Genomic DNA, 27,601 nt, shown 5'->3' on the forward strand with positions numbered 1-27,601 from the left:
TTTGTTCTATATTGATGTCCATTATTAAATGACAAAACTGTTTAAAAATTCTATAATTATTTAATTGTTTGACCTGAGAAACCATTTTGCATTTTCAATGCATTTTGAAAATAGGTATTTTGCATTTTGCATTTTAAATGCTTTTCTAAAAACCATTTTGCATTTTGCATTTTCAAATGGAAAAGTTTTGACCCATTTCCATTTTGCATTTCAAATGGTTTTGGGTACCCATTTTGCACATCTCTGATAATATGCGTGTTCGAATGCAACGTTGTCAAAATTTCAAAGCAATCAGTGAAGAAATTTCAAAGATTTAAGATTTTGAACAAACGGACATTTACATTTTTATTTTTATAGATAAATATTTTTATATATATAACTTATTGGTTTTAGTTATTTTAGTCATCGTAATGTAATGAAAATGTATATCCTAAAATATTTAAAAATAGTACCTTAAATTATATTTAATATAATTTCTTTCGGTTTTCATTATTATTGATTAACGATTGGTCTTATTTTTTTTCAATTAATAAATCGAAAACTGTTAGGAAATATCATCAACACTAAAATAATTATCGTCGCATCACTAGTATTTATGGTGAAAGCTTCCGAAGCGCCATCCGAAGTGGAATCGCTTCACTGACTCTTCATACGGTTACGTGGTTCTATAACGTACCAACGAATCCCTGTTCACAATTCAGCTTTTTTCTCACGTATATATTTTGTTCGCGTCGCGTCATTCTTTTTGATTACTCTTAAAATTATAATTTTTTTTTGCATCCTTTCTTTTTATCAGAATTACGTTGCTAAAGTTCATCTGTGTCGGTGATTACCTGCTTTGTGTTACCACCCGTATTCAGAGTCGATCCTTTAGTTCAAGAAACCTTCCTTTCCTTTAAAAAACACCGTTTTATATTCAGAGACACGCCTAAAGTCGGTGTGACGTCACTTAGTAAGGAAGCTACCTTTCTCAAGATTTCAAAAAATTTTGTATTCAGAGACGTCACTATGGAAGTCTCTACGACACTGCGCACGCGCATACTTGCTTACTTTGACTTTTAGCTGTCAAAACTCGAGGTTGGTGGGTAGGGTACCTTTGCCTTGCTAAGTCGGTGATTTGTTCCCAGTTGTTGCGGTTGTTGCTGTTGAAAACATAAAACAATGGAGATGCAGATTATGGAAATGGAGATCATGGAAATGGATAACGAGTTTTTGGATTACATCGTTGATCCATACAATACACGTGACGACGTTGGCACGGACAATATGGGCAGCGTGCGGCGTTATTTACGCGATTTTGAAAATCCCGTGGAGTTTTACAGTGACCGGCAATTTAAGGATCGTTATCGGTTGGAGAAAACAACTGTAATGCATATATTAATTCCTCTATTATTTCCGAATTACGCTTTAGTTAATAATAGAGGCTTGCCCATACCTCCTGTTATTCAGGTAGCTATCGCGCTGCGATTCTACGCTACTGGTAATTATCAGGTAAATGCGTCTTTTTTACTAGATATCTATTGTCAAATTATGTTCTACTTTTGTGAAACGAAAATATTACATTTTGTGATGCTGAAACTTGTTATTTACATTATGTCTGTACTGATTTGAAATCGACAAAGAATGAAAAAATGCATATATTATTTAATGAAAACATGATGTCAACCTAAAATTAACCAGATGCCCTTAGATGTACAAAATATCTAGATGGAGTGTTCATCTTGTATTATTTTCAATGTTCATTAACTACCTACATATTTTTATATGATTCCAGATTGTTGCGGGAGATCTACACAAACTGAGCCAACCAACCTCCAGCAGAGTAGTGCAAAAGATTTCCTCCAGATTGGCGCAACGGATAACTGAATTTATTCATTTTCCTCAACGGCCCCAGGACTACGCTGAAAATCGGAAACTCTTCTATTCAAGAGCCCAATTTCCAGGAGTCGTCGGATGTATTGACTGTACACACATTGCCATCAAGAGCCCAAGCCGAACAATAGGGGAATCTTTTCGCAACAGGAAAGGATGGTTCTCCTTGAATGTGCAAGCTGTGTCAGGTCCACGTTTGGAATTTTTGGACATAGTTGCCAGGTGGCCTGGTTCTACCCACGATTCCAGGATATTTCAAAACAGCGCGTGCCGCCTAAAGTTTGAGGAGAAAAGGATTACAGGCATTCTTCTCGGGGACAACGGATATGGCCAGACAAATTATATGTTCACACCAGTATTAAATCCTGCAAATGAAGGGCAAGAAAAATATAATAAGGCGCAAATTTCCACACGGAATGTAGTCGAAAGATTATTTGGTGTATGGAAGAGGAGATTTCCTTGTCTGAGGAGGAAATTAGAAAATAAACTAAGTAATACTACAAACATTATCGTTGCGTGTGCCATTTTGCATAATTTATGTATATCGTCAAACGACCAGCATTTTGGGCGGTTTGAGGGTATAAATATACCTGTCAATTCGGTGGTGCAGTCTGCTTCAGGCAGAACGATAAGAGATGCATTTATCCAAAGACATTTTACGTGATGTGTAATGAACTGTGAAAGGACACCATATATGTAATGAATAGTGACGTCAGTAATTGTGCCGTGTAATGAACTGTGAAAGGACACCATATCTAATGTATAATAATTGTGCTGTGTAATTAACTGTGAAAGGACACCATATATAATGTATAGTAATTGTGCTGTGTATTGAACTGTGAAAGGACACCATATCTAATGTTATGACTAATGAAGTCATATTTTTTAATGCATAGTAATTGTGCTGTGTAATGTCATGCTGTGAAAGGACACCTTATCTAATGTAATGAGTAGTGAAGTCATATTTTTTATAATATGTTATAATTATGCTGTGTATTGAATTATGAAAGAGCACAAGGGTTTATCTTAAATATATACCTATGTATGTATTAATAATGTCCATTATCAAAAAAATTGAAACAGAATGGAAAATAAATAAAACATTTATTGGAGATTAATATATTTTTTATTCATATTTATTTATTGGCGAGCTCTTTTTCCAATTCTGCCTTCGCTCTTCTTATTTGTAGTTCTATAAGTTCGTTCTGCAGACGAGCTCCTTTCGACTGCTCCCGAGCAGTCTCGATCTGCTCCCGGGCAATCTGCTGGGCAGTCTCCCTCTGCTCCCGGGCAGTCTCGATCTGCTCCCGGGCAATCTCCTGGGCAGTCTCCCTCTGCTTCCGGGCAGTCTCCTTCTGCTCCCGGGCAGTCTCTCTCTGCTCCCGGGCAGTCTCCATCCTTACTACGTGCATTTCTTCATCGTACTTTGTTAGATTGGTGCTTCTGAGGCAACGCACTTGGCCCTCGTCCCGAACCACCTGCCCACTAGATGGTATCAAGTCTGAAACAACACAAAATTACAAGCTGATTAGTGAAACAACACAAAATTGCAAGCTGATTAGTCATCAATGTAAATAACAGGTTTATTTGTGTAAATAACACTCTGTGCCCCATGACATAGTGCACAGTCGGGAAACACGCCAAACACGCGCCCAACATATTTATTTATTTACACAGTAAAGTAAGTAAGTGTAAAGTAAATATAAAGTGCAAACTATAAATTACAAGTAAAAATTAAAATTTAAAGTAAGAAAAAAAACAGTAAAAATGTAGAAATATAAATTATCTCTAAAAGGTACCCACAAAGATTTAAATATAAAAAGTAAGAAATCCTGGATTATGTCATCCGATTTGATAAATTTTTCAAGTACCTATGATTTCTAGTACATTAAATAGTTTTGGAGTGCAGTACTGGTAGGCATATTATGTTTACATGATGTATTATCGTGGTACCTACTAGCAAACAAATTAAGTTTAATGCATCTTTTGTATGAGGCCAGATTACCGACGAAGTGATCGATATTAGCATATTCATTGCATGTACACGGATGACATTTGTCATCAACAGCTCGGCTGTGGAACGATTTGCTGGCCTCTGTTTTTCCTCCCTCCTACAACATTGGTCTCTTCAAGACCCATTTTCACTCCTTCCTCAAAAACATTCCCCACACAGCATCTTCAACAGGGCCCCTCTTTCTTTATGGTGGAAAACGAGAGGTTAAAGTAAAGCTCTCCGAACTCCGAGCATTATTTGAACCTTTGTACGAAAATGCAAGTAATCACAGCAAATAGAGAGGTAAATATAGTCACCTTTCTTGGCTATAATGCGACGTGTCTTCGTCTTGAGCTGGGGCGTTGAACTTTCCTCCGGTGTTTTTGTTATATCTGAAAATTAAAAACACTTTTGCAATATTTCTATCTCGAAAATTATTTAAGATTTAGCATGACAACTGATAAAATTATGTAATAAGTTCCTACAGAGAAATGCGAACACTACCATCTAACAACAAATCACATTTTGAATTGATAAGAATCAATTATATTATCAAAAATTGACTTACCAAACACCGGCACTTCCGTCGACTGGTCAGTCCATGGCATGCTGAATAAAGCAGACGTGCTGGTGCTGGGCACAGCGGTATCTGAAACTTAAACAATACTTTATAAGAAATAAGGTCAAAGTTAAATAAACAAGTAGCCAAAATATTTCACATAACTTTCTTAAACTAACCGCGATCGCTGTCGTTGCTAAAGCTCAGTTCAACGTTGGTGGCCAAGTCCAGCACGCTGTCAACGGGATGATGCTCATCAGAGACAGTTGGCGACAGCCTGCCCCCTCCCGTCTTCATCCTGCTCCTCTTTTCCTCGCAGAGCTCCATCTTCCTTTTTGACTTAATGTTGTCCCAGCATTTCTTAAGCTGCGCTTGGGTCCGCTAAGAAGGAATTCAATAATACAGTATTATAATAGTATTACGGAATCGGAACAATAGAAGAGTATGTATATGAATGAAAAAAGAGTATCCCTGTGGGGAAACGGCGTGATGGCTAGTTAGTATTTCAATTACAAAAGATACAAACCTTTTGATTGCCGGCGATTGAGTTGAAATCATCTGTCAACTTGGCCCACGCATTTTTCTTCTCGCCAAGTTGCAGATGATTAGTCGAAATGCTGGCAACGGCAGGATATGTGTTTATTAAATCTAATAAACATTGCCTTTCACTCGGCGTGATTATAATACGAGAATTCATTGTTTAAAAAGGAAACTTTCGAGACACTCAACTGAAGATGTAACAGAGACTTTTGACAGGCCGATGTTATTTACTTATTTACGACAGACGCTTGAACTAAATCCATAGACAACAGCATAGATAAACACACAGATTGTCCCAAAACGGGGCATGTTGTTTCCGTAGAAGCAGGACATCGACAAGTTTCGGATGACGTCACACCTTTCTTTCGGCGTAGACAAAAGGTCTCTACCTGAGGAAAGGAAGCTCAAAGTGTGGACTCTGTATAGAAGCGTTAAAGGTAAGGACGGTTCTTACCTTTGCTTAGGTAAGGCTGACACTTGACTTAGACAACTTTAAGGATCGACTCTGAATACGGGTGTTAATGTATGCACTTGCAAAATAATATTTTAATTTATCAATTAAATGCAACTTTTTTTCTGTATACTCGAGGTACAATTTCGGACATTTTTCACGATTGTAACATGTTGAATAAAACTAGTGGTTATGTGAACTGTAGGCCTCGCATCCAAGAAATATTGTGTTACTACTAGTATTCTCTTTTTTTAAATCAGGACCAAAATTTCCTCAGAAATCATAAGCTTTGTGAGTAGGTACTTAAATATCTAGGTACCTACTTAATTATAAACCATATATTATTTTATTTCAAATAAGGAATTATACATTCTTTTCGAAAAGAGATACGTCACTATATAAATGACAATTCTTTTTTCAAACTGTCTTCAGGCAATTACGTACCAAAATATTGAAAAACTCGGTCAAAGTTAGTCATCTGCTATTCTTTCCAGGGTAACCCGGCAACTCAGGACAGTGGTAATTCAAAACACAACAAGCCTTTGGAACTTAGAACCCGCATAATCACGCTAGTCCTTCATGTCCTATTAGATTTTCTAGTTCGTGGTTCATTTTAATTCCCCACTACTTAGTTTCTATCCGAGGTTCACATTTCTTCAAAGTTTTCGTTAAAATATTTCTTTATTATGGTTATCTCAGTTTAGTTTTAGGCAACACGTCTCAAAATCAAAATTGAAACAAATTTGGCTGTTAATTTGTTTGTGTGTTCCGTTTCCGGTTCAAGAATCCGTCAGAGTTTTGCACGAGCATAGATTCTACTACAAGCTGTCAAATATTTAGGTAGGTACTTGAAAAAAGTTTGAGAAAAGAGTTGTCAAATTTGAAATAAAAAAAAAAATGTTGCATAAAATATGTATGGTTTATGATTAAGTAGGTACTAGGTAGTATTAATAATAATATTTCTATAATTTGTATAGTGCTGTTTTTTATGAAAATCACCTCAAGGGCGTTGTAGAATTTATTATGAGTTCCTAGGCTCTATCTAATTTCATAGAAACAGACACAGAAAAGTTAAATAGGTTAGTAGGTTGGGTTTAGAGGTTAGTCTTTTTTCATCGCTTTTAATGACTTTATATCACTTTTTAAAGGTGTGTTGAATTGTCGTGGAACCCAGAAAAACATACTTGCCTGACAGGTCACATCAGAAAAAAATATTTTCCTGGCAGGTCATTTCAGAAAAACATTCTTGCCTAGCAGGTCATTTCAGATAAACATACTTGCCTGGCACGTCACTTCAGATATACATACTTGCCTGGCAGGTCACTTCAGATAAACATACTTGCTTGGCAGGTCACTTCAGATAAACATACTTGCCTGGCAGGTCATTTCAGATAAACATACTTGCCTTGCACGTCACTTCAGATATACATGCTTGCCTGGCAGGTCACTTCAGATAAACATACTTGCCTGGCAGGTCACTTCAGATAAACATACTTGCCTGGCAGGTCACTTCAGATATACATACTTGTCTGGTAGGTCACTTCAGATAAACACAGTTTTATTTTAAAAGTTTACGACACCATAGTAAAAACACTGAGTTTTCATTTATTAGAGAGAAGTGGACCTCGCAATGCTTTGCTATTTGCTAATGTCTTTCTAGTGCGTCTCCGACTTCTTTCACCATTATCTACTGTGTACCACAATGTTATTGTTAAAAAACTACATTACATTCGACTCGTCTGTGTCTCTTTCCGATGCAGAAATATAGCGTTAAGGCCCCGCCCCGTAGTAAGCGTTCAAATATGGTTTGAAAGGGAGATATGTAAATACGAATGTTAGAGGGAGCCCGCTAATATAAAAGAAACGATAATAATTACGCGAAAATGTTGAAAATATTTAATATAACACGACTCGTTTGAAATAGAGCAAAAATCTATCAAAAATGTTTTAGTTGCATTTAAAGATACACTGTAATTTTTTCATTCGGAGCTTCATTTTTTCTATCTAGGGAATTTCATAATATATAATTAACATTTTGGCTTAAAAATGTATGGATATTACAAAAAATAACATTTTTTTGGAACTTAAAAACTTAAAGAGAAATATATTATAAATCGGTAGAAATTGTTCCCGACTTGTTCTACCATTCAAAACACTATCTAAACATTCTTGGCACTAATAAGAACAAACTTTTAAATTTTCAACAATATCGGTCAATTACTCTTTGAGTTTTGCGGGCGCAAACATACGCAGGCTGATTTTTTATATATTAGGAAAATTGGTGGCAAAAGTAGGGTTAATAGTTATTTTTAAAAGACTGGAAAATTTATGACTCTAGGACTGGAGAATTTTTGTAATTAAGTATCTACCTACTTAGAAAACCTTATGATTTCAGAAGAAATTTTTGTTTTGATTATTTGAATTTTACAATAAGAGAGAGAAACGATAAAGATAGAGATATTTAGAAACGCACCTGCTTTTTTGGACCCGAACTTGTTCGCAGAACTACTAGTTTAAAATATTCATTCCATAGAGCAAATAATTCAGAATAATTCACAGATATTTTGCTTTCTTTGGCTTCGTAAATAAATCGTCTGTGCATGTAATTAGATATTTCCAATTGTTTTCACGTCTAATAATTGTTCTATGGTTTCTCAAAATTAATGTGCTCATGTAAGTACCTACCTCAATTCAATTTACTTAAATTTTAATCAAAATTTAATTACCTTTGCCCCCTCCACTGAATAAAAAATCTGAATGCTGCGTGCATGAATGCTTTAGTAAAGAGTTCCACAAACTGGTCGGAGAAGTCATTAAATGTATACCTAATTTCCAGTGGCCTTAGATTTTCCATTTCGTTTTGTCCCTTTTCAACATCCAAAATATAGATTTATATTTTGCACATGATTTAGATACAAAAATAAGCTTTTACAAGTCAGTATGAACGATTGCAAAATATGGAGAAAAAAATCAAAATCTTACTTGACGGTTAAAATAATATTTCAAAGCTCCACTATTCATGATTCCGTATTAGATTAAAATAGTTGCGTTGAACCATACATTCCAGACATAAAAGTTGTGCAAATGACGCCAGAGTTAACAGTTTCAAAGGTTTGCTGCTTCATCCGATCACTTTTTTCCTTTTCAGTTGGGATATTTTGTTTCAGTGTATATAATTTAATGAAAGTTAGTTAAGTGTGATTCGTGAGTGTTATGGTCACCTTTATTATTATTAATGACGGCTTCTCGTAGTTAAATATGACTTACGTGGGCATTCACTCAAGTTGGACCAAAAATAATCATTAACTTCCGATTAACGACTGTCGTAAAAGCGGAAATTCGGAAAAGCGACAAAATTATTTCCTGCCTCTTTTCCGAATTTCTCGTTCGGATTTTGGTACCATTCCTGCAAATTCTTGCATTTATACCAACGTTGTCTCATACTTTCAAATGCTAAAATACAAAGAACGAACTGAGAAAAGATAATTAAAACAGTTTTAATCTTATTATTACACGAAGACATTATACTCTTTGATTCGAGGAGTATTTTGATCTAAAACGCCCTATAAAATATGAACACTTTCATTAGTAATCATTCTCCATTAATTATTATTTGATTATCAATATTCCTTAGACAACTTAACTCCGAAGTCTTTCTGGACCCAGATTCAATTCAGAGTATGAATATATTTTTTAAGTTTATCTGGGCTAAGTCCTCATACATTTCGACATTTTAAGGAAAAATGGGAAATTTCTAAAACTTCAAATTCAGAGCTCTGGATCTTTTTGATATATTTATAGGCTGGTTTGGGTATCGCCGCCCTGGGAACCATTTATTGGATAACCAACCTCTGCCATTGGTCATCTTAAGTGGTTCGGTACGTTTGAAGATTTAGCAGGGGTGCCTGGGTTCATCGGGTGAGGTGTGTTCTGGATGCGCCTGCCCATCAGCTGCGTGGCGTGCCAGATCGGGAGCGGCTGGTTCGGGGCGACTCTTCAACTGGCATCTCGATCCATCGCCTTGCGCCGCAGCGCGAGGGATATATTCATACGTTCGTCTCTCCTGGACACATTAATTCCTAAATTTCTACCCACCCCTCATACCCTTTTCCTTCCCAGAACTTCTTCTCCTTCCTTTCCTTAAAAAAGACCCCCCTCACAGCATCCCAAAAGATGACATATGCTCTGGGGGAAATTATTTTCCTCATGGCCTCCTGTGTGGGGTTACTGAAAAAAGAAACTCATCATGCTTGATTCTCTCAGATAAGATATAAGCTATGGTATAAAAAGCTAGGTATAAAAAGTATAAGTCAAGAAATTTTTCTTTCAGATTATTTAATTTTTTCAATTTCTTGTACAACATCTCAAAAATATATTTCAATTATAACAGGAACTGTTACTTAATCACCCAATACAAGTAATCAGTTGTTTTACGAAAAGTAATTTATAAATAGTTAAATAAATCGCTCTCCCATAAAGTTGTTGTTTTTTACTTGTACTCTTTATTCTTAGCATGATGGAATTAGTCTCTGAGATTTGATTACGTTTATGGACGTAGAATCCGGAATGTAGATAAAAGTCAGTTCAATATGCAGGTGCGTAGTTCGAGATGTCCACGAATGTCAGGAGCAGTACTGGTATATCATTTTTCATCCTTCCCCTTTAAAACTAGACTAGGATGGTGGCGCTATGTTGATTTTTGCCGAGTTATTGAATGTTGAAATTACCCTGACAGAAACAGTCACTCATTTGAACACGGCATCGATTTTAAAATTGTTTTCACATCAACCCTGTTTGCGTGTTACATTAATCTTAATAATAAACATCACAGTTTCCAGATCTGCATCATCAGTACATTACCCAACGCAAGAATACATTCTTTCATGGACATCCATTTCCCTACGAATCTGCGTGACACGGTGCGTGGTGTTACAAATTACCTGACGTTCCTCCGACTCGCAGCCGGATATGGCCGCTTTCTCCTCTAACATATAATTTCCGTTACTTGACACCCGAAGGGTTGAAAGGTGTTGAAATATATTATTATACGGCGGATTCGACATCCCTCAACTCGCTTATGGGGTTTTGTTGGCTAAGTGCGTAGAAGATAGAATGTAAGAAGGCGTAGGAAAGAAGAAGTTTTTATGTTAAAATTGCGCATTGTAATCTTCATTCAATAAAATAAAAGTTTATTTATAAATAAGTGCTGTGTAATTATTACTACGCGTGACGGCTGTTTCGCCTTCAGATATGTTTAGATCAAGTACAATTTAAATAAAAACATAATTAATAATAATGATATTAGAAACATTATTATATGAAAATAATATAATAATGTTTCATAAAATATTAAAATATGAAAAACCTATCAATTAAATGTTTATTTTAAGTGAAACTTTTTTTTGCTCCGTAAAATTATGTAATTTAAAAAATATTCATGGCACAAACAATAATTAATATTTTACATTTCTAGTAATTATTATTTCATGCTGGAAATGGTTATAATTACTTATAAATTTCAGACAAAAGCAGTACAAATTTCATGGTGTTAGAGCTCACTGTTGGTGACTTTTTGCTGCTTCATTCGCGAAGATTGATAGCAAGCTAATTGCAAATTTGATGTTCATGTTTTATTTTCAGTTTTTCCAAACTCGAATGTTTTGGTTTTCCACTGCTTCTAATCAATAGTATTAACACCTTTATAAACTCTACGTAAGTTTTTATAACACAATTTTTTTGATAAAATAGATGACCCATTCAACGCCCTGATGAATGGGTAACGATCAAATTAAAAATACTTCATAATTCCTTTTCAGTACCCAGATAATCAAAAATGTTTACACGGAAAGCACCCAAAAATTATCTAGATTTTTAATTACCGGTATCGTATCACAGCAGTCAGTTTATTTTCGGTTTCATTATGATAGCTCAATAACCACGCGTGGGCTGATCGGTGAGTGTGGAGAGTTGAGAATTTTCTTTGTTACCTTGTATTTCCTTCTATTCCCCACAGTTTATATTGGGTGTCACTGGAATAAACAGCCCCTGAAGGAAGCTTTCAGTCGCTATGATTGATGGTGTTAATCCTTTTAATATTATTTGTCATGGAAATCGTTCATTTACCCGTAACGTCAATGGCCAATTTGTCAAGCTAAAAATGATAAATAAATAACTTTTAACACGCTTTTTTACATCAAAGGGTCCTAAATTTACAGTAGGTAAATAAATGTCCGTGACCTTTTTTTTTCACTCGCCAATGTGTACGATATTGTACAAAGATATTATGAATTCTAGAAAAATGATCAATGAAGGAACTCCTGCGTTTTTGTACCCCAATAGGATCATGTTTCTAAAGCAATTATAACCGTTAATTTGTTTTTCTTTGAAAATATTTAATGAAAGTAATACGATACTTACGTTAATTATTTGAACCTTCTATATGAAAACCTTTTTGTGACCTATTTAACTCGCGGAGTAACTAGTGAGCTATTTTTTGCGCACGTAGAAAGCATTTGAGAAAATTAATAAATTGCGTAAATCTTCGCTTGTATCCAATATCCGTGTGTCTGAAGCAATTTTCATAATGAATCGGTGATTGATTTTTATACAATTCCTTCTTAATTATCATAGACTACGTTTATCTTACTATTCTTCTATAATATCATCATATTGAGAAGTACTGAGATATATTTGAATCGTTATCTTTTTGTTTTTGAAGAAAGTTCATTATTAACTATCGTGATTTATTTTTGGGGTAGTATGGGGTGTTGCGTTTCCTTCTTGTATATCCGATATTTCGGACAACGTTACAATATCTATCAGTGCAGGTGTGTAGATTGTGGTGAAATCTACCTATGTTTATTATTTATTATAAGTGATTCTGTGTTGTGCTCGTCAATTATCTCAGGGCCCGTATTTCAGTAAGTGAATTAGTTAAATTAATAGGTTCTCGGCGTTTAGTTTTGGTGTAGCCGTCAAGTACCGAATACATAGAACTACGTATGCGTCGTCTGTTTTAATATTAATAGAGTTTTTTCTGGATTTCAATTTTCAATACATAAAACACTTCTAAAATACACTTTTGACCAAAAAACTAAATTTCAACAAACACTAATGGACCAGTTAGACGAACGTACATAAAAAGCATAAAAACTCCGTTGATAAGCACAAGCTTTAGACAAAGACACCACAAATACCAGGCGATAAAAGCATTTAACAATCTTACACTACACACAAAAATTAAAGATATAGATTAAAGAATAAAAAAATGGTGAATTATTTTTAATTAACTTAAAATAATAATAAAAAATACCCACATAGTACACATATCATATACAACCGGACTAATAATTAGATACGGTTTTTATAACTTAATTATTTTAATTTCATTACTTTATTTCTTAATATTTACTTTAAATTCGTTCAATTTAACTTTTACATAAAATTGTAAAATGTCACCCATTCAGGCTCACATTCACATATGATATTTTGTACAAAAAATACTTCGAATGTATCAATTAAAAAAATTAACAATGTCTCCTAATTAGTCATGCTCAATGCGTTTCGTGTCTTTCCACGACTTCATGAATAAATGTAAAGTGATAACCGGTTTCAATTATTCGAGATCCGGTTAAAAACGCAATTGCAGGCCTTTAACGAATAAATTGATAGGTTTTCTGTTAAAACTTTTAGTAAAAAAGGAATGTATTATCACACTGTCGGAATACGTGTTCGTAAAAACCATAATATTTTTGCAGGTGCATGAACACGTATTTCGATATATTAGGAATTTAATTACTTAAAGTTTGTCAGGAAATGGACTGCAATCCGGTTTTAACCGAATTACGAAGAATTTGAAGAGATTCTTAATAAATCTGTAATACTCACTTTTCTCCAGGTGCAGAGATTATAATATCCCGCGAAACACAAAACATCAATTATTTTCTTTTGGCGTATCTCATTATGGCACGGTTTAAATTGCACTCGATTGGAACCAATCGATACCTCTTTCACCGCGATAAATGTGTTACATCACTATGAGCAGTATTACACTTTTCCACAAAATGAACCGTGTAAATTTAAAGAACTTCAAAATCTTTTTTTAAGTGCATTCCATTACTTACCATTCCATTAAGCGTAGGAATTTAATTCGACGATCGATATTGCGACGGTACGTGAACACAATACGGGCGGATATTTAATTTCTATTTTGCGATAAGATTTCCACGGCCCCAAAGTATAAAGTATTTCACAAAGAATCCCCCTTCAGGAGCAAGGATCGGAATTGTCAGCTGATAGATTTGTTTTCGCTCCGCTCGGATGAATTGAAGGCTGGGACCGCCAGATATTATATAACCTGTATATATATGTATTACTGTGGGTATAACTCGCTTTCAAAACTTTTTTCAGTGTTCAATTTCCTTTTGAAATCCGGCGCATTTGAGCGAATCTCTTTTGTACAAAATTATTGATTGGCGGAACATTAAGCTTGAAATGAATTCTGTTACGTAACGTACGCGATCTGGACTTTTTCGTTACAGGTACAAAAACAATATTATATGCTGGGGGTTAGCCCATCCAAGGATGTTTTCATATTTAAAAAAGTAGGCAGGTACATTTATCATATATTGTGTTGTTATAATTGTATGATAGAAGTCGAAAGCTCGTCCTAAGAAGTCGGAACCTGAAGGTGATCTATTAATTGGATTTGTATTTCGTTCAATTGGCTCTGTCCTGACGCCGCGAAGCGTTTGACGCGTGACCTAGACGAGTGCGAGCAAGTACCAAGTTGGTAAAGAAAACTATGTAAAAAAAAATCAGATAAAATAAACGCAATCACAATAAAGTAACGGCTTCTTCCAATTTGCAAACAATCTCATTGAAACAGATTATAAGAATGCAAATGGGTTCATACTGGATAACTTGGAGGCATTAGAGTTACGGAAAGCCAAAAACAATAATGGCCAAGTCATCAGCAGTCAAATAAGCTCAATATATTGATAACACATGTTTCTGGTAGATTGTAGATTTTATATTTTTTTAGCTTAATACATTTTTATACAGCCCTTATGGAAAAGCTACGATTGTAGCGAAACCCGTTCGGCTTTAACCCTTTCAGCCCCAGTGTTAATCCTAATTAACACGAACTTTGTGATTTTTTCCCGTAATGGTAGCGATTTAGAAAAGCCACGTTTTTGTTTTGTTATAGCTTGTAATCTTTTCTGTGGCGTCTATTTTTACCACTCGGTTGAAATCCTTATTCCCGCCACAACAACGATAAATATTTAGACATCTGCTGATTGTGAGTTTCATCGAATTTCTGCCGTCATTGATTACTTCATTTAAGGTGAGATATCAATATTTTCTACTCGAATTACAAATATTTTAACGCGTAAAGATGTGTTATATAATAATAACATCAGTTCAATTCACTGTTCACAGTCATTTGCCAGAATATTGTAAAATAATTTCAAAGTTCATTCAAATTAACACTGGTAGTGACGGACATGTTTTCGACTAGTATGGCGAATTTTTAAAGATTTATTATCCTAGATTATTTCTTAATTTCTAAATGAATTTCAGTTAAAATCTTATTTGTTTTGTACATTAGAGATTATCACTACATTGTAAATGTGCATTTTTTTACATGAAACAGTTATTTATATTACTTTTGTGTTATGTTTATTTTACCTTACTATTTAAAAAATACCCTCTGACGTCCAATGTTTATCCAAATTAACATAGAATAATTTCTAAAAACAAAAATAAATTAAATACCAAAAAATTTAAAATAAAATTCTGTGGTATCATCAAGCATTACATATTTTATATACGTGGAAAAAATAATGCAGGTGTGAAAGTGTTAAGTATAAAAATAAAAGTGGTGTTTACTAAGTTATTGTTTTTATTTTAAATTATAATGTGTCATCACAAAGTATCTGCTTAATATGAATAAAATAAAATGAACGCCCGGGTTGCCGTCACTGAAACTCAAAACTGAACTATTGATTTCATTTGCCTTTTTAACAATAATTTGACTGCAATTTCTTGCTGTTGGTTGTTAACTGTCTTGAACGCTAGGAGCGCGGTGTGTGAACAAGGCTATTGACTCTCCGACTTAATGTACCAGTTTCCTTTATAATTTTACAACACAGATTATTTTGGACACATACATAGCTGTGTGGCTTTGAACTTTTCAGGAAACAATTCCAATCAATTTTGTGATCGCCAAATTTTTGCGTTACGACGTCAACTTATTTGAATTTCCAAACACTTAAGAGGAAGCTACAAGCCAAAAATGTGTAAATTCTTGGTATACCTTATATTGTAGGTAATAGGCATTAAAATCGCATGACAAACGGAGTCTAGAAACGTTCGATTTCAAGCACAAAACTGGTTGTTATTTATTTTGTAAATAATTTTATAAGAAAGCAAAAAAGTTAATCAAGTGAAACTGTCACAGATAATTTTAGCTATAATACTGTATTTTTTTAAGTTGTTTCCTTTATGGGTTCACACATTTCTATTGAAAAAATATTTTTTTAGTTGTTTAAATTTATATTTTTTATTGAGTTATTTTTTTTATTTGTTATTCTACTCAAGCGAAACGATAGGAAAACCTTTAATTTATCTAAAGCATATTTTTAGGTATTCATAATGTACACCAATTCGTCATAAAGATCAATCAAAATAGTGATTTGGCATTAAGCTTCGCCTTAATTGAGAACCGTAAGTGTAAAATTTTGGCAATACCGTCTTCCGAATTTTGTACCCGTTTAAACGTCTTCACAATCTATTTAGGTATTTCTTCTAATTTCTGTAATTTAATTTCCTTTAATAGTGTCCTGCAAATCCTAGTTATTAAAAAACACCCATTGTTGTACTATTATTATTATTTATGGTAGTTTTTGGAATAGGTTTCTACAGATGTACGCTTAGGTACTTAATCTCTTGTTGTTGCGAACAATGAATAACAATCCTGAACTCTTAATTATGCCCACTCTATGGGAACCGCCAGATCCACAAAGCGTGATGATAGTAATCAAGTGTTTTTTAGAGAAAAAAACCTAGTCATTTTGACCGGCTATTTTCCCGAAGCGCTAAGAACAGGCCAGCGGATTACAAAATGAATCCTCGTGCATTCACAGTTAAAGTGCTTATATATTCATCAATATTCGCATAAGTTGAATTTATTGTCTGTACATTTAATTAAATTTTATTTTTCATGCTGTAGAGCACAGATGTTCAACTGTTAATGGAACTATGGCCCCTACGAATAATGTGAAGTTGAAAAGTGTTTTGGAGGGTCGTGAGAAAGGGTGATGCAAAGATATTAGAAGAACGAGATGTGCTATGCGCAGTTCGTACTGAGTGGAATTGTTTTGCCGAGTGTCGCCGGTTTTGTTCACCAATACTACTGCACACCTTCGCTTGCGCTAAGGTATCCGCACTAATACATATAACAGATTTCTGTGCGTACACGTCCCGATACCGTTCAAAGTACCCTAATTAGGTAGTACTCCGGCTACGGTCCGGCGGCCAACATAGCATATCTCGTTCTCCTAATATCTTTGGGGTGATGGATGTTTGTGAATTTCCTGACAGTTCTGGTTAATAAATATAGCTTATAAAATTTTTTTCGAATAAAGAAAATTCCAAGAAGTGTTCTAGCAGTATTTAAGGCCTCGGTAGTAAGCGTTCAAAGATGGTTTGAAAGGGAGATATGTAAATACGAATGTTAGAGGGAGCAAGCTAATATTAAAAACCGATAATATTTAATAAAACACGACTCGTTTGAAATAGAGCAAAAATCTCTCGATAAATGCTTTAGTTCTATATGTTATATGCCCATAACCTATTAAATAACAGAACAAAAGTTTTTTTTAATAAATTTCGTAGATTACTTTTGCGATTTTTTTCTATAGATAGAATTTCATATAATTAACGTTTCGGCCTAACAAATGTATAAATATTATTTTCAAAAATATATATTATTAAAAAAAATAAAATTGACTAACTACCATATGTATTCCTCTTTGCCCAGAATATTAATGGAGGGAAACAATTTTACCAAGTCAGTGGACATCTTCAATTTATCCTTAAACAAATATAAAATGTTGTTAATGAAGCAATTCAGTAAATTTATTATGTACGATAAATAATGTATATTTCTTTATATTCACATGTAAATGCCCCGAAAAAGGGCGTTAATAAATAAATAAAATAAGTTTTGGAACATAATTTAAAGAGTTAAAGAGTTAAAGTTGCTATAAATCGGGAATGCGGGGGTTTAATTAAAGCATCTTTAATATTTCTAGGCGATTAAATTTTCAAGACCTAAAACTCATGATTTTAATTTACTTCGCTTTTACTTTACTTTTAATTTACTCAATAAATAATTTAATTATAAATTATTTATTGTTTTTGTCAACGTTACATTTCATTGTTCATAAAATTATAGACTTGTAGGTACCCGTCTATTCAGACCTGCTAATCAAAGTCGGCTATAGCCATTTTAAGCAAATGTTCAATTCTAAATGGTGGTCTTTTTGGCAGGTGCAAGTAACTTACGCTGTACCACGTAGTTTGTTAAATTGTCATTATTAATAATGCTATAATCAACTAATCACAACAACGGACACACGAATATTTTATCAATCATTTAATATGCTTACTTTGGGAACCGGTTCCACGATTGAATTTGTCTCCAAATTACCCGCAGTATTATTTGCAGTCGTGTATTCCTGTGTACTCGTTCCGTGCCATATTATTATTGTATTTCTCAGTGAGCACTGAGCAGTGAGCACTCGAGCTTTCCCAGTTATATATTACTTTTGTGTTTGAGCACTTTGGCTTATTTCGTATTTTAATTTGGGGCATTTCCGCAATGAAAACTTCACCTGCGTCTAGCGGAGAACCTTGTTATTTCCATCTCCCTGGCTTCAAATCTAAATGTATTGCTGAATCCAGGGCCGGATTTATCAAAGAAATGTCCCTTCTTTTTTAATGTGATTAACGCACCAGAGTCCTTACAGAAACTTCGTCCTCCCCAATTGGGGTATGTTGTTAGGCTGAAAGTAGCGGGAAGGAAAGGAGATGGAATAGGAAAGTGGGGGAGTACCTGGCTATTCAAATCTGGTTACCAAACACGTTTAAAGCAATTTTAAGCAACGTTTTGTTTTAGTCTTTAGGACGACGCATCCTAATTTCAAAAACTACCAGTTGTGCATATTTATTTTCAGCCTACACCTACATTTTTGGGGCCCTGTGCTGTAACCTTTTTATCCCTTTAGTTTTAGTAAATCCGGTTCTGATTCTAAATCCCGTTGAGATTTACATCAATTTCTGCTGCAAAGTCAGCCTCTGGAGGCCAACACACTTATCTACGATCAAATCATCAACGATCAATACCTAGTAACGAGTGGCACGTGCTTACTGCGAGGTGATCAGTGACGATACCTTTAAGGAGAACAATGTACTTAATTACATCCTAAGAGATCTGACATCAATCGAATATAATATTATTTTTCGTATCCTGGGGGCGAGTTACTAGAGAATTTAGACTACAAATGCTTTTGTCGTCCGAAATTCTCAACAATTTTTGCTTTCCCCATTCCATGAACATTTTTTTTCGCCCCTAGATTTAGGGAGATTTCTCTGACCATTGATGTGTACCTATTTGTATTTACTACCGGGATTTGACGTTTTTTTACTATTTTCTTTTCTTCAGAAAAGAAACTAAAATATGGCGTCGGGTCATAATAATCCTTTAGGATATTTCAAAGCTCCGTTTAAATTTGCTTTTACAACTATGTCGTATATCGTCTGATACCGATGGTTTAATTTTGCGGTTTAAAGTTGGAAGACTTTTAATCGTACTCATAATATTATCTTTATCAGTATGGTCTGGTGTCTTACAACTGAAATAAATTTATAGGAAACCTTAAAATTGATAACTATTTTAAAAATAAATTCATCGCCGCAATAACAGGCTACTACAGGTCCACTCCATGCCATGACTAGAACGCTCAGTTCGTGGCCAGGACGATTAAAAGCGAGATCTTATACATATTTTTATGAAACATTTAGGACGGCTTGTTTTACAGAATTTAAATAATTCATCAAATTTCAAAGTTGATTTTCAAGTTCTGTTATTATATCAGTTTGGCGAGTTTTTTTCACAAAACTGAAATAATAATAGAATGTGAATAAAAATTTTACAGAACTTGAAAATTGATGAATATTTTTAATTCTGTGATACAAAACGTCCTTACGCTTTCCCAGTGTGTCGGGTTTTTTTTTCTATCCATTTTACTATTGCTATCTATGGATTTTTCAGGCCTATCCGCCACCCTAGTTAGTTAATAATGTATTTGTTTGTTGAGTGCAGTCTGCTCGGGCAATCTCCAGCTGAGCCCGCGCTTCCACAGCGGGCTGTGGGCGGGCCGCCGCTGGGCGTGCTGCAGGGCAAGCGTGCGAGGCGCGTTGGGCTGCGAGCCGGCCGGGGCCTGGGCGGCGCAAGTGCCCGTCCCGCCCGCCGACCTCGCCACGCCGAGGGTATCCATCGACTCCACATCCGGTGAGTGCAATCAACATCATTATCTGTCCATGTTTCCACTTCTCCCCTACTTCCCTTTTCCCAATTAACTTCAATTATCCGATTTTCCATGAGTAGGGATTGAGGTGTAGAACCCTATAACACAATGATAAACAACCATTTACCCTACCATTGTTATTTATCAGCTGTGCTAAATTTATAGCACATTTATTAATGCCTGTGTCTGGCGGACGGGTGCGTGGATTTGATTTAAAAAAAATCTATATAAAATTTTATTCCGAGAATGAGGAATTTTGTACACATGACCTTCAAAGAGTAAGGTCACTGTCTATATCTGATTTCGTAAAACTCCATGTAAAGTTCGGGCAACGCCGGGAACTTCAGATAGTTATTGATAAAAACAAAATTTCTCCGTGATAATGTCAACATTGCTAGTAATTATTATTGAATTCATTTCAATAAATCTACTAATAAGTACCTGATTTATTTTTATGTTCATTCTTTTATTTCTCAATTACGCTTTCTTCGCCTTCCAACTCTGCTGAACTAATTATATAATATTTTATTTATGCATTTATATAAGGGTAAAACCTAACATAATAGGATTTCTCGTTATATTTTATTTTCCTTAAGGCCACTTTCTAGATCCAATAACGTTTTTCCTTCTTTTCCCAGCTTTGTATTTTGCCATCGAATAAAGCGGAATAACTAGCATAGACTGGAGGGAAGTAGGAACTTCCGCACCACCGGTCGCTGAATCAAATATAAAAATCACGTCATTAACCCTATTAAGACCTATTCAAAGAAATGACGAAGCCTTTTTATTAATAACGATGTTCCTATTTACAATCCGATAGGTATTATGCTACGATGATTTCAGATATTTTCGCATTGGAAATATTTCACGTGTATACTAGCACAGGTAATTAAATATATGTATGTTCATGTTACTCTGCCATCTCATAATAATTCGGGTCGCTTGGGTTGGGAAAAGGGAATTGATGAAATGAATTTAAATTTGAATGATCTAAATATTTAAATATGTGGATTTTGTTAAGGTTCAGTCAAGTTCTCGTACAAAATGTTAAATGTACTTAATTCTACTTTTGTATCATTTTGAACTGACTGTCATATAGTTCAGGGATTGCTAACTTTGTGAAATAATTTTTCGTCGGCATTCTGTTAGGGTCTTTCTAAGGCGTTAGGTTAGGTTAACATTTTCTGATTATTTGCTTAATAGCCACAGTGCATCAGGTTTTTACGAAGATGTAAACAAACAACTAAAAATCTTTGACAAGCTAAAAGTAAAAACCACATTTTGCCGAAACATTTGATGGCAAGAGCTTACATAACAGTTTAACGACAGAAGTTATTAAATTACCTGAGCGTCACTTAATGCCCTGACATCCCTTTAAAGGAATTGTAATAAGTCTCGCACACCTTTGTGACGTGCCCAATTGCCCGTCGGGAGAATGCTAAATACGCAATTAGGAGCGACTCGATTTGGCGCTGGCACCGGGGGAAAACAGACCCCGGCGTGAATGTACAGATGGCCGCTTTTCTCGGATGCCTTTGTCTCGACACCTCCGCCGATTTTATTTCTGTATTAACAATGGCGGAGATATGGAATTGATGGCGTGAATGTTCTCGGATGAGTTTGCAAAGGGTGGATGCAAAACCTTAGACTGACAGTCAAGATGGCCGCCGATCTTTGTGAACTACTTATCTCTAATATCATTGTAATCATAATTAAATTTCTGATAAATAATAAGCTAGTTAGAGGACCAAAATGGTCAAATACAAAATCAGGGTTTCAACTAGCGTAGTTATATATATATATTTATTTATCGAAATATATTTAGTAAGATGCTCTCAAAAGTAGTAAAATAAAATCGAAGCCAATAAGAAGTGAGTCAAGTTTATTTTTTGGACGCCACTGGTTAGCATATTGCGATGACAGCCCAAATTTGAGGAACAGAAATTTTTATGCATTACTATCAACATAAGATTTTTTTATGTAAAACCCCACAAGAGCCCCAACTGCCCCCAACCGTCTGGAGCTAGTGAGACTGGCGTCCCCAATTGGGGTATGTTGTGAGGCTGACGGTAGTGAGAAGGGGAATGAGATGGGGAAGAGGAAGGTGGGGAAGTCCCTGGATTTTCAGATCTGGTCACCAAACAAGGCCAAAACCATTTCAAGCAACCTTTCAATTCTGAATGGTAATTTTACACCAGTGCGATACTGCGAGTATCTTCCACTCTGGAACGTGCTGATCATATAACATATATTATTCAAAATCAGTAATTGGTGAAATAATACAAATTAATAAAATAAAATTTACTTGCGCACGCCGGGATTTGGACCCGCGACCTCCAGCTTGCTAGTCGAGAGCCTTACCCCTCGACCACGGAGCCTAGTTATTCCACACACTTGTAAGCGTCGACCAAGTTTTACGGTGCGTGTGAACTTTGAAATTAACACCGAAACCAAAATTATTGGTTAAAGAAAACATTTATCAAAAAGAAACTGCATTATCTCGCAGTCGAAAGGTCGGAAGAAGCATTGCTTCTTACTTTATGTTGGTCTGCACGGAGCAAGTTTGTCTTTCAGCAAGTTCGTCCGTGAGCGGTGTGAAGATCATTTATCAGACACAAATTTGAGGCTGTTAGCAATATTTTAGGTAGGGATTTTATTATTCACAATATAATGTGCTATATGAATATTTAAACAAAAATATACCTCGTATATTAATGAGTATCCATTAATGTAAAAAATGATAAAAAAATTTACATTTCTTTCTAGCAAAACAATTATGTCACGCAACAAATTATTAACACTTTTGCCAAGAAATTAACGATCTTCGCTGGTTTCGCGTACGTTTTTAGAACCTTATATAGCAAGTTTACATCAAGTTGTGTTGTTAACTTCATCTTTATTTCTAATTATGCGATGCCTTTCAGGCTTGCTATTGGCCTTTAAAATTAACAAATTACAACATGGGATAGAGCGATAATTTTTTGCTCTATTTTATATTGTAGGTATTTTCAGATTTGAATTAGGTATGAGTATAAAAGTGTTAATAACGATCAAATTCATATTGATGCATATAGGTGTTAATAACGATCAAATTCATATTGATGCATACGGGTGTTAGTAACGATCAAATTCATATTGATGCATATTGGTTTTAATAACGATCACATTCATATTGATGCATATAGGTGTTAATAACGATCAAATTCATATTTTACTTTCACTGTTTTTAATTTTTTTAATTTATTTTATTTATTTATTTATTTATTTGCAAAAACAGTAAAAAAACCAATACATTGCAAAAGCGGTAAACAAATTATGGAAGAAAATTTTATACATAAGTATACAGTTAAAACATTTGCAAAAGCGGTAAACAAAATATGGAAAAAAAATTATACATAAGTAAGTATACAGTTAAAACAAATACAATATTTCGCGCTTAAAGTCGTTGTAGGACATATGGAAAATATCCAAGTTAGCTGGAAGGGAGTTAATTAACCTAGTGAGTCTTCCCAGGGGCATCACCATTGGTAAGTTAGTTCTGGACCTGGGAAGAATTAAAAGCCTGTGTTGGCGGCCTCTCGTGAAATTATCCGGGACATAAAGTCCTATTTTTGACAGAATGTCTGGAATTGATAGTAAACCATTCAGAAGCTTGTAAGCCATCAACAATAATGCGACGTCCCGTCTGGAACTAAGGCTGCAGATATTCAGCATTCCCGAGATAAATGCTGTTGGAAACAGCCATGGGTAAAAACCAAACTCTCTCATATAGAGGTATCGTAAAATTTTTTTTTGTATTTTCTCGACCATTAGTACGTAGACAGTGTCCTCTGGCCCCCATACCTGAGATCCACTCTCGAGAATGCTACGCACTAAGCTAAAGTAAAGCAACCTAATGACTGCAAGGTTTGTCAGTTCCTTTGAATTGTGTATGACAAAACTAACATTCTTGTAGCTGATTTACAGATCTTTTCAATGTGAGCGTGAAATGTTAAGTGAGCGTCATACACAATTCCTAAGTCCTTATAAGTCACCGTATGCTTCAGTGATGTATCTTTCATTTTGTAATTAAAATATACGATCTTTTGTTACCTCGTAGAACACATAACTGAGCATTTTTGGAAGTTGAAACCGAGTTTGCTGTCAATACTCCAGTTAATAATTGCATTTATACCTTCCTGGAGCTTTTTACAGTCTTCTAATGATCTTATTCTTAAGAACAGTTTAATATCATCTGCAAAAAGTAAAAAACGGACGAATTTGATTTTTCCCCGAATAGTCTTCACTGTGCGAAATAGTTTTTTTTTTTAATATTATATAATTTTTATTCATTGGCATCGTCTTCGTTTATTCATTGATAAAAAGTGTGTCTTGGAATGTATAGTATATAGGTAGGTTTTGATGGGTGCGGGAGTTTTCTTCCAAATGTCTTTCATTATTCATGTTCGCCGCGTTTGTTACATCACGGCTCAGTGCTGTTTGCAAATAGTATTCACAAATGGCTTCTCCGACGAAAAATAAAATTAGCAACACATTGTATCTCATTTTCCATTTTGATCTCATCCGCCTCTTATCGGATAACAAACGTACATCCGTTCTTTACTTTTGGTAAATTGGGTTTTTCTTCAAAAACAGCACTTGAATAAATATTACTCTTTTTATTTTATTCTCTTGCAATGAGGTTTTGGTTGATTATTTTAACAATGATATATATCCTCAAAAAGTGTATTACAAAAGTCTGAATATTTTCGAGAACCTGATTATCAAATCTTCCATTTTTTATATCATGAATATTCCGCTCGGATATGCATTATTTATTTGCGGTTCTTTTGTATTTTTAATTTCCTCTTGGCGTGTTTTGGAATCTTTGTGTTCAATTGAAATGGGTATTTTTTTATGGATTTATTCGCTCTTTCGTTCAACAACATCACGTTATTCGGGATATTTAAATTTATCTCGATTCTTTTATCTACAGTTTTCATTCAGTCGGCTAGTTCACTCAGAAACAGTATTTTATCTGGTTCGGGGTTATTCAAATTTTTTCCAATATTCTTGAAATTGATTCGTGAAAATGAAAGTTGTCTTCTGTCAAGTTGAAGCCTTTTCCGGAAATTTCTTGCTGAAACATCATTTTATTATAAAAATATAATATAACGGATATATTTTAAAATACAATAAATATGCGGGTATACAATATGGGTTGGCAATCAAAACAGTAAATAGCAATTTTTATAGATACCGCTATATATGTACATCCAGCATGAAGCTATGAATACCACTAATTATCTTACGTTTACAGTAATTGCTAATTAACAACTAATTAACCCGCGTTTACTGTAATTGCTAAACAGAATGCTCCGGATATCGACATTTACTATCATGGATTTTTTTTAAATATATATGTGTTGTCATATTATGAGAGATTGATCGCTTAATTGATAGACATTACTAAACGACTACAGTTCTACATTCTACAGCTGTCGTAAGGAACATTGATAGATCAATAATATAAATATTCCATGTCAACGAAAAGGAAATTAATTTTTATTTTTTAATGGAATTTGATGATTATTATTATTTCTTAAAGGGTCAACTGTAAAATCTGGTAAAAAGTCTGTAAATGCTCGATCTCGAGACACTTCCATATCTTTATTTGCCAACACCTTAATGAATAAATAACTGTAATGATTTTAAAATACTTTGTGACACAGAATATCTTTTCGCATATGTCTTATGATAACTTTGAAAGTGATAGAACGACGAATATTATTCTCAGTCCTTTTATTGATGCACCGCTTGGCTTAGTTCACAGCATCTACATAATATCATTTGCAATGGATCACTCCCAAAGTTGACGGCGAGACATCAGGTCGCCATCTCCGGGGGCGAGCGCAGGCACTATATCAGCGGCGAGCTGGCAGCAGAGAGAGAGAGAGTTGGGATGGTTGGGAGCCGGGACAGCCGGGACAAAGCGGCTGGCTGTCTCACAGGCTCGCGGGCTTGCTGGCTGGCTGGCGGGCCGGTTGCCGTTGGGTCGCGGACCTTATTGAGGTCAGCGCGCGCGATTCATATTATTGTAAATCTCGTCGCGTCTCCTCGCCGGCGGATAATGGCCGCGCCGTACGTCTCACGCGAACCCGACACGCCAGGACTCTTCAATGGGGATGTCGCATCCGTGTAAAAAGACAATTGAAAATACTCACATTTTGTTTTTTTCAAAAGAAAATTGTCGCAGTTCACTAATCGTAGATGTTGTTTTAAACTAGAGTTTTCCAACATTTTTAAAATCCAAATACATTTTGAAATAGTTTATTGAGACTTGGAGATATTGCACAAGTCAACAAACAGTACATTTGTTACGATATTTTTTATATTTTAATGTAAAATTTAGTACATAGAATCCCTGATATTAATGTTTGATAGATTGCGGCGATGCACGGTTAGTGTGTGTGTCGGTTAATCTGTGGGTCGTCAAGTGGAAAAATGTAATTAAAAAATGGGCACAGTTTTCACCGCTTTCTTTTTGGCCTTTCCGCCCACTACTACTTTTAAAAACCCCCTCCCCCTTGTTACCCCTAAAGCTGGGTCCAGACATGTTCTTTTGTCCGTACCGTACCTCCGTTTCGTACCAGCGTCGCGATCCAAAAACTCTGGACGCATCATCTTTTGTCCGTACCGTACCTCCGTTTCGTATCCGCGTCGCGATCAAGAGCCCGTATCTCCGTAACGTCGCTGCGATCATCGCGTGTCCATTTCCTCCCACCATGTCGTCGACTGCGGAAGTGTTTGAGAATTTGACGATTGCTTGCGCGTCCTTCATTGTTATTCACAATAATATAACGAAAAAAAAACAAAAAAGGCGACGTTGGTGGGAGTTAGAATTGTTCAAAAACAGAGAAAGATGTAAGACGCCGCGAACACGTCCAGACTGGCGCAGACCCGTACCGTATCGCCTTTGAACGGGCCGAAAAACCGACTCACGATGGATCGGAGCGTACCTCTATCCGTATCGAGATGCCGTACCACCGTACCGTACCGAACGGGCGTCCAAACTAGCGTTCTTGATCGCGACGCTGGTACGAAACGGAGGTACGGTACGGACAAAAGAACATGTCTGGACCGAGCTTAAGGCCACCACCGTTCCCTGGAGCTTTCCAGCTCCGATATCATCTAATTCGCTTTAAACTTTAAACGATTCAATATTTCCCTTTCAACTCGTGATGAATCTACTATTTACCATTGAATGATATTCATTATTCGTTTCGTGTTAGAGCGATTAATTTGTCGATTGATAATAATATAAACGTACGGTTTTACAGTTCTTGCAAACTTTGACCTCATCCCATAAATCAATTTGCCTACTCTCAAATGCATGTTTTGTGTCGGACTTTGATGAATTATTAATATTTTCTTTTTTTAAATGTATAATAATTACAAACGTGTTTTTTCACAATTATTTTTTAATCAAATGCAAGAACAGCGGTGAGAAATACTAAAATTTCAATTATGATTAACGAGATTGTAGCACGGTTCTGTCGTCATTACTGGATATTGGCCTTGCATTGAAGGATAAAAAAATAAGATGTTCAATT

General features: G+C 35.1%; 2 protein-coding genes across 4 annotated transcripts in view; one reads left to right on the forward strand and one right to left on the reverse strand.

The window, feature by feature from the left end:
- Positions 1 to 27,601, forward strand: part of Btk (tyrosine-protein kinase Btk29A) — a 131,502-nt gene that overhangs the window by 31,823 nt on the left and 72,078 nt on the right. For both annotated transcript variants that reach the window (XM_089631560.1, XM_089631561.1), the window contains exon 4: positions 19,805 to 19,993. In XM_089631560.1, the coding sequence (XP_089487686.1) occupies positions 19,805 to 19,993 (189 nt within the window). The remainder of the gene's footprint in view (positions 1 to 19,804; positions 19,994 to 27,601) is intronic.
- Positions 2,207 to 5,474, reverse strand: LOC149423469 (uncharacterized). Of its 2 annotated transcripts, none has more exons than XM_089631563.1 (5): positions 4,951 to 5,474; positions 4,604 to 4,805; positions 4,434 to 4,514; positions 4,183 to 4,257; positions 2,207 to 3,373 (listed from the first exon to the last, which is right to left on the reverse strand). In XM_089631563.1, the coding sequence occupies exons 1-5, from the start codon at positions 5,119 to 5,121 to the stop codon at positions 3,009 to 3,011; spliced, it is 894 nt and encodes a 297-aa protein (XP_089487689.1). In that variant the 5' UTR covers positions 5,122 to 5,474; the 3' UTR covers positions 2,207 to 3,008. The 2 variants fall into 2 exon arrangements, with proteins under 2 accessions (XP_089487689.1, XP_089487688.1); XM_089631562.1 differs by having other exon boundaries at positions 4,434 to 4,520.

This window comes from Hesperophylax consimilis, chromosome 5 (assembly GCF_061612785.1).
Source record: "Hesperophylax consimilis isolate HC1 chromosome 5, BYU_Hcon_1.0, whole genome shotgun sequence".
Taxonomy (NCBI): Eukaryota; Metazoa; Arthropoda; class Insecta; order Trichoptera; family Limnephilidae; genus Hesperophylax; species Hesperophylax consimilis.

Excerpts from the sequence above, each read along its gene's own strand:
- LOC149423469 (XM_089631562.1), bottom strand. The coding sequence starts at position 5,121 with ATGAATTCTCGTATTATAATCACGCCGAGTGAAAGGCAATGTTTATTA. Across the intron at positions 4,521-4,603 it reads TAGCAACGACAGCGATCGCG|TTTCAGATACCGCTGTGCCC; the intron begins GTTAGTTTAAGA and ends GTATTGTTTAAG. Across the intron at positions 4,258-4,433 it reads GACGGAAGTGCCGGTGTTTG|ATATAACAAAAACACCGGAG; the intron begins GTAAGTCAATTT and ends TTTAATTTTCAG.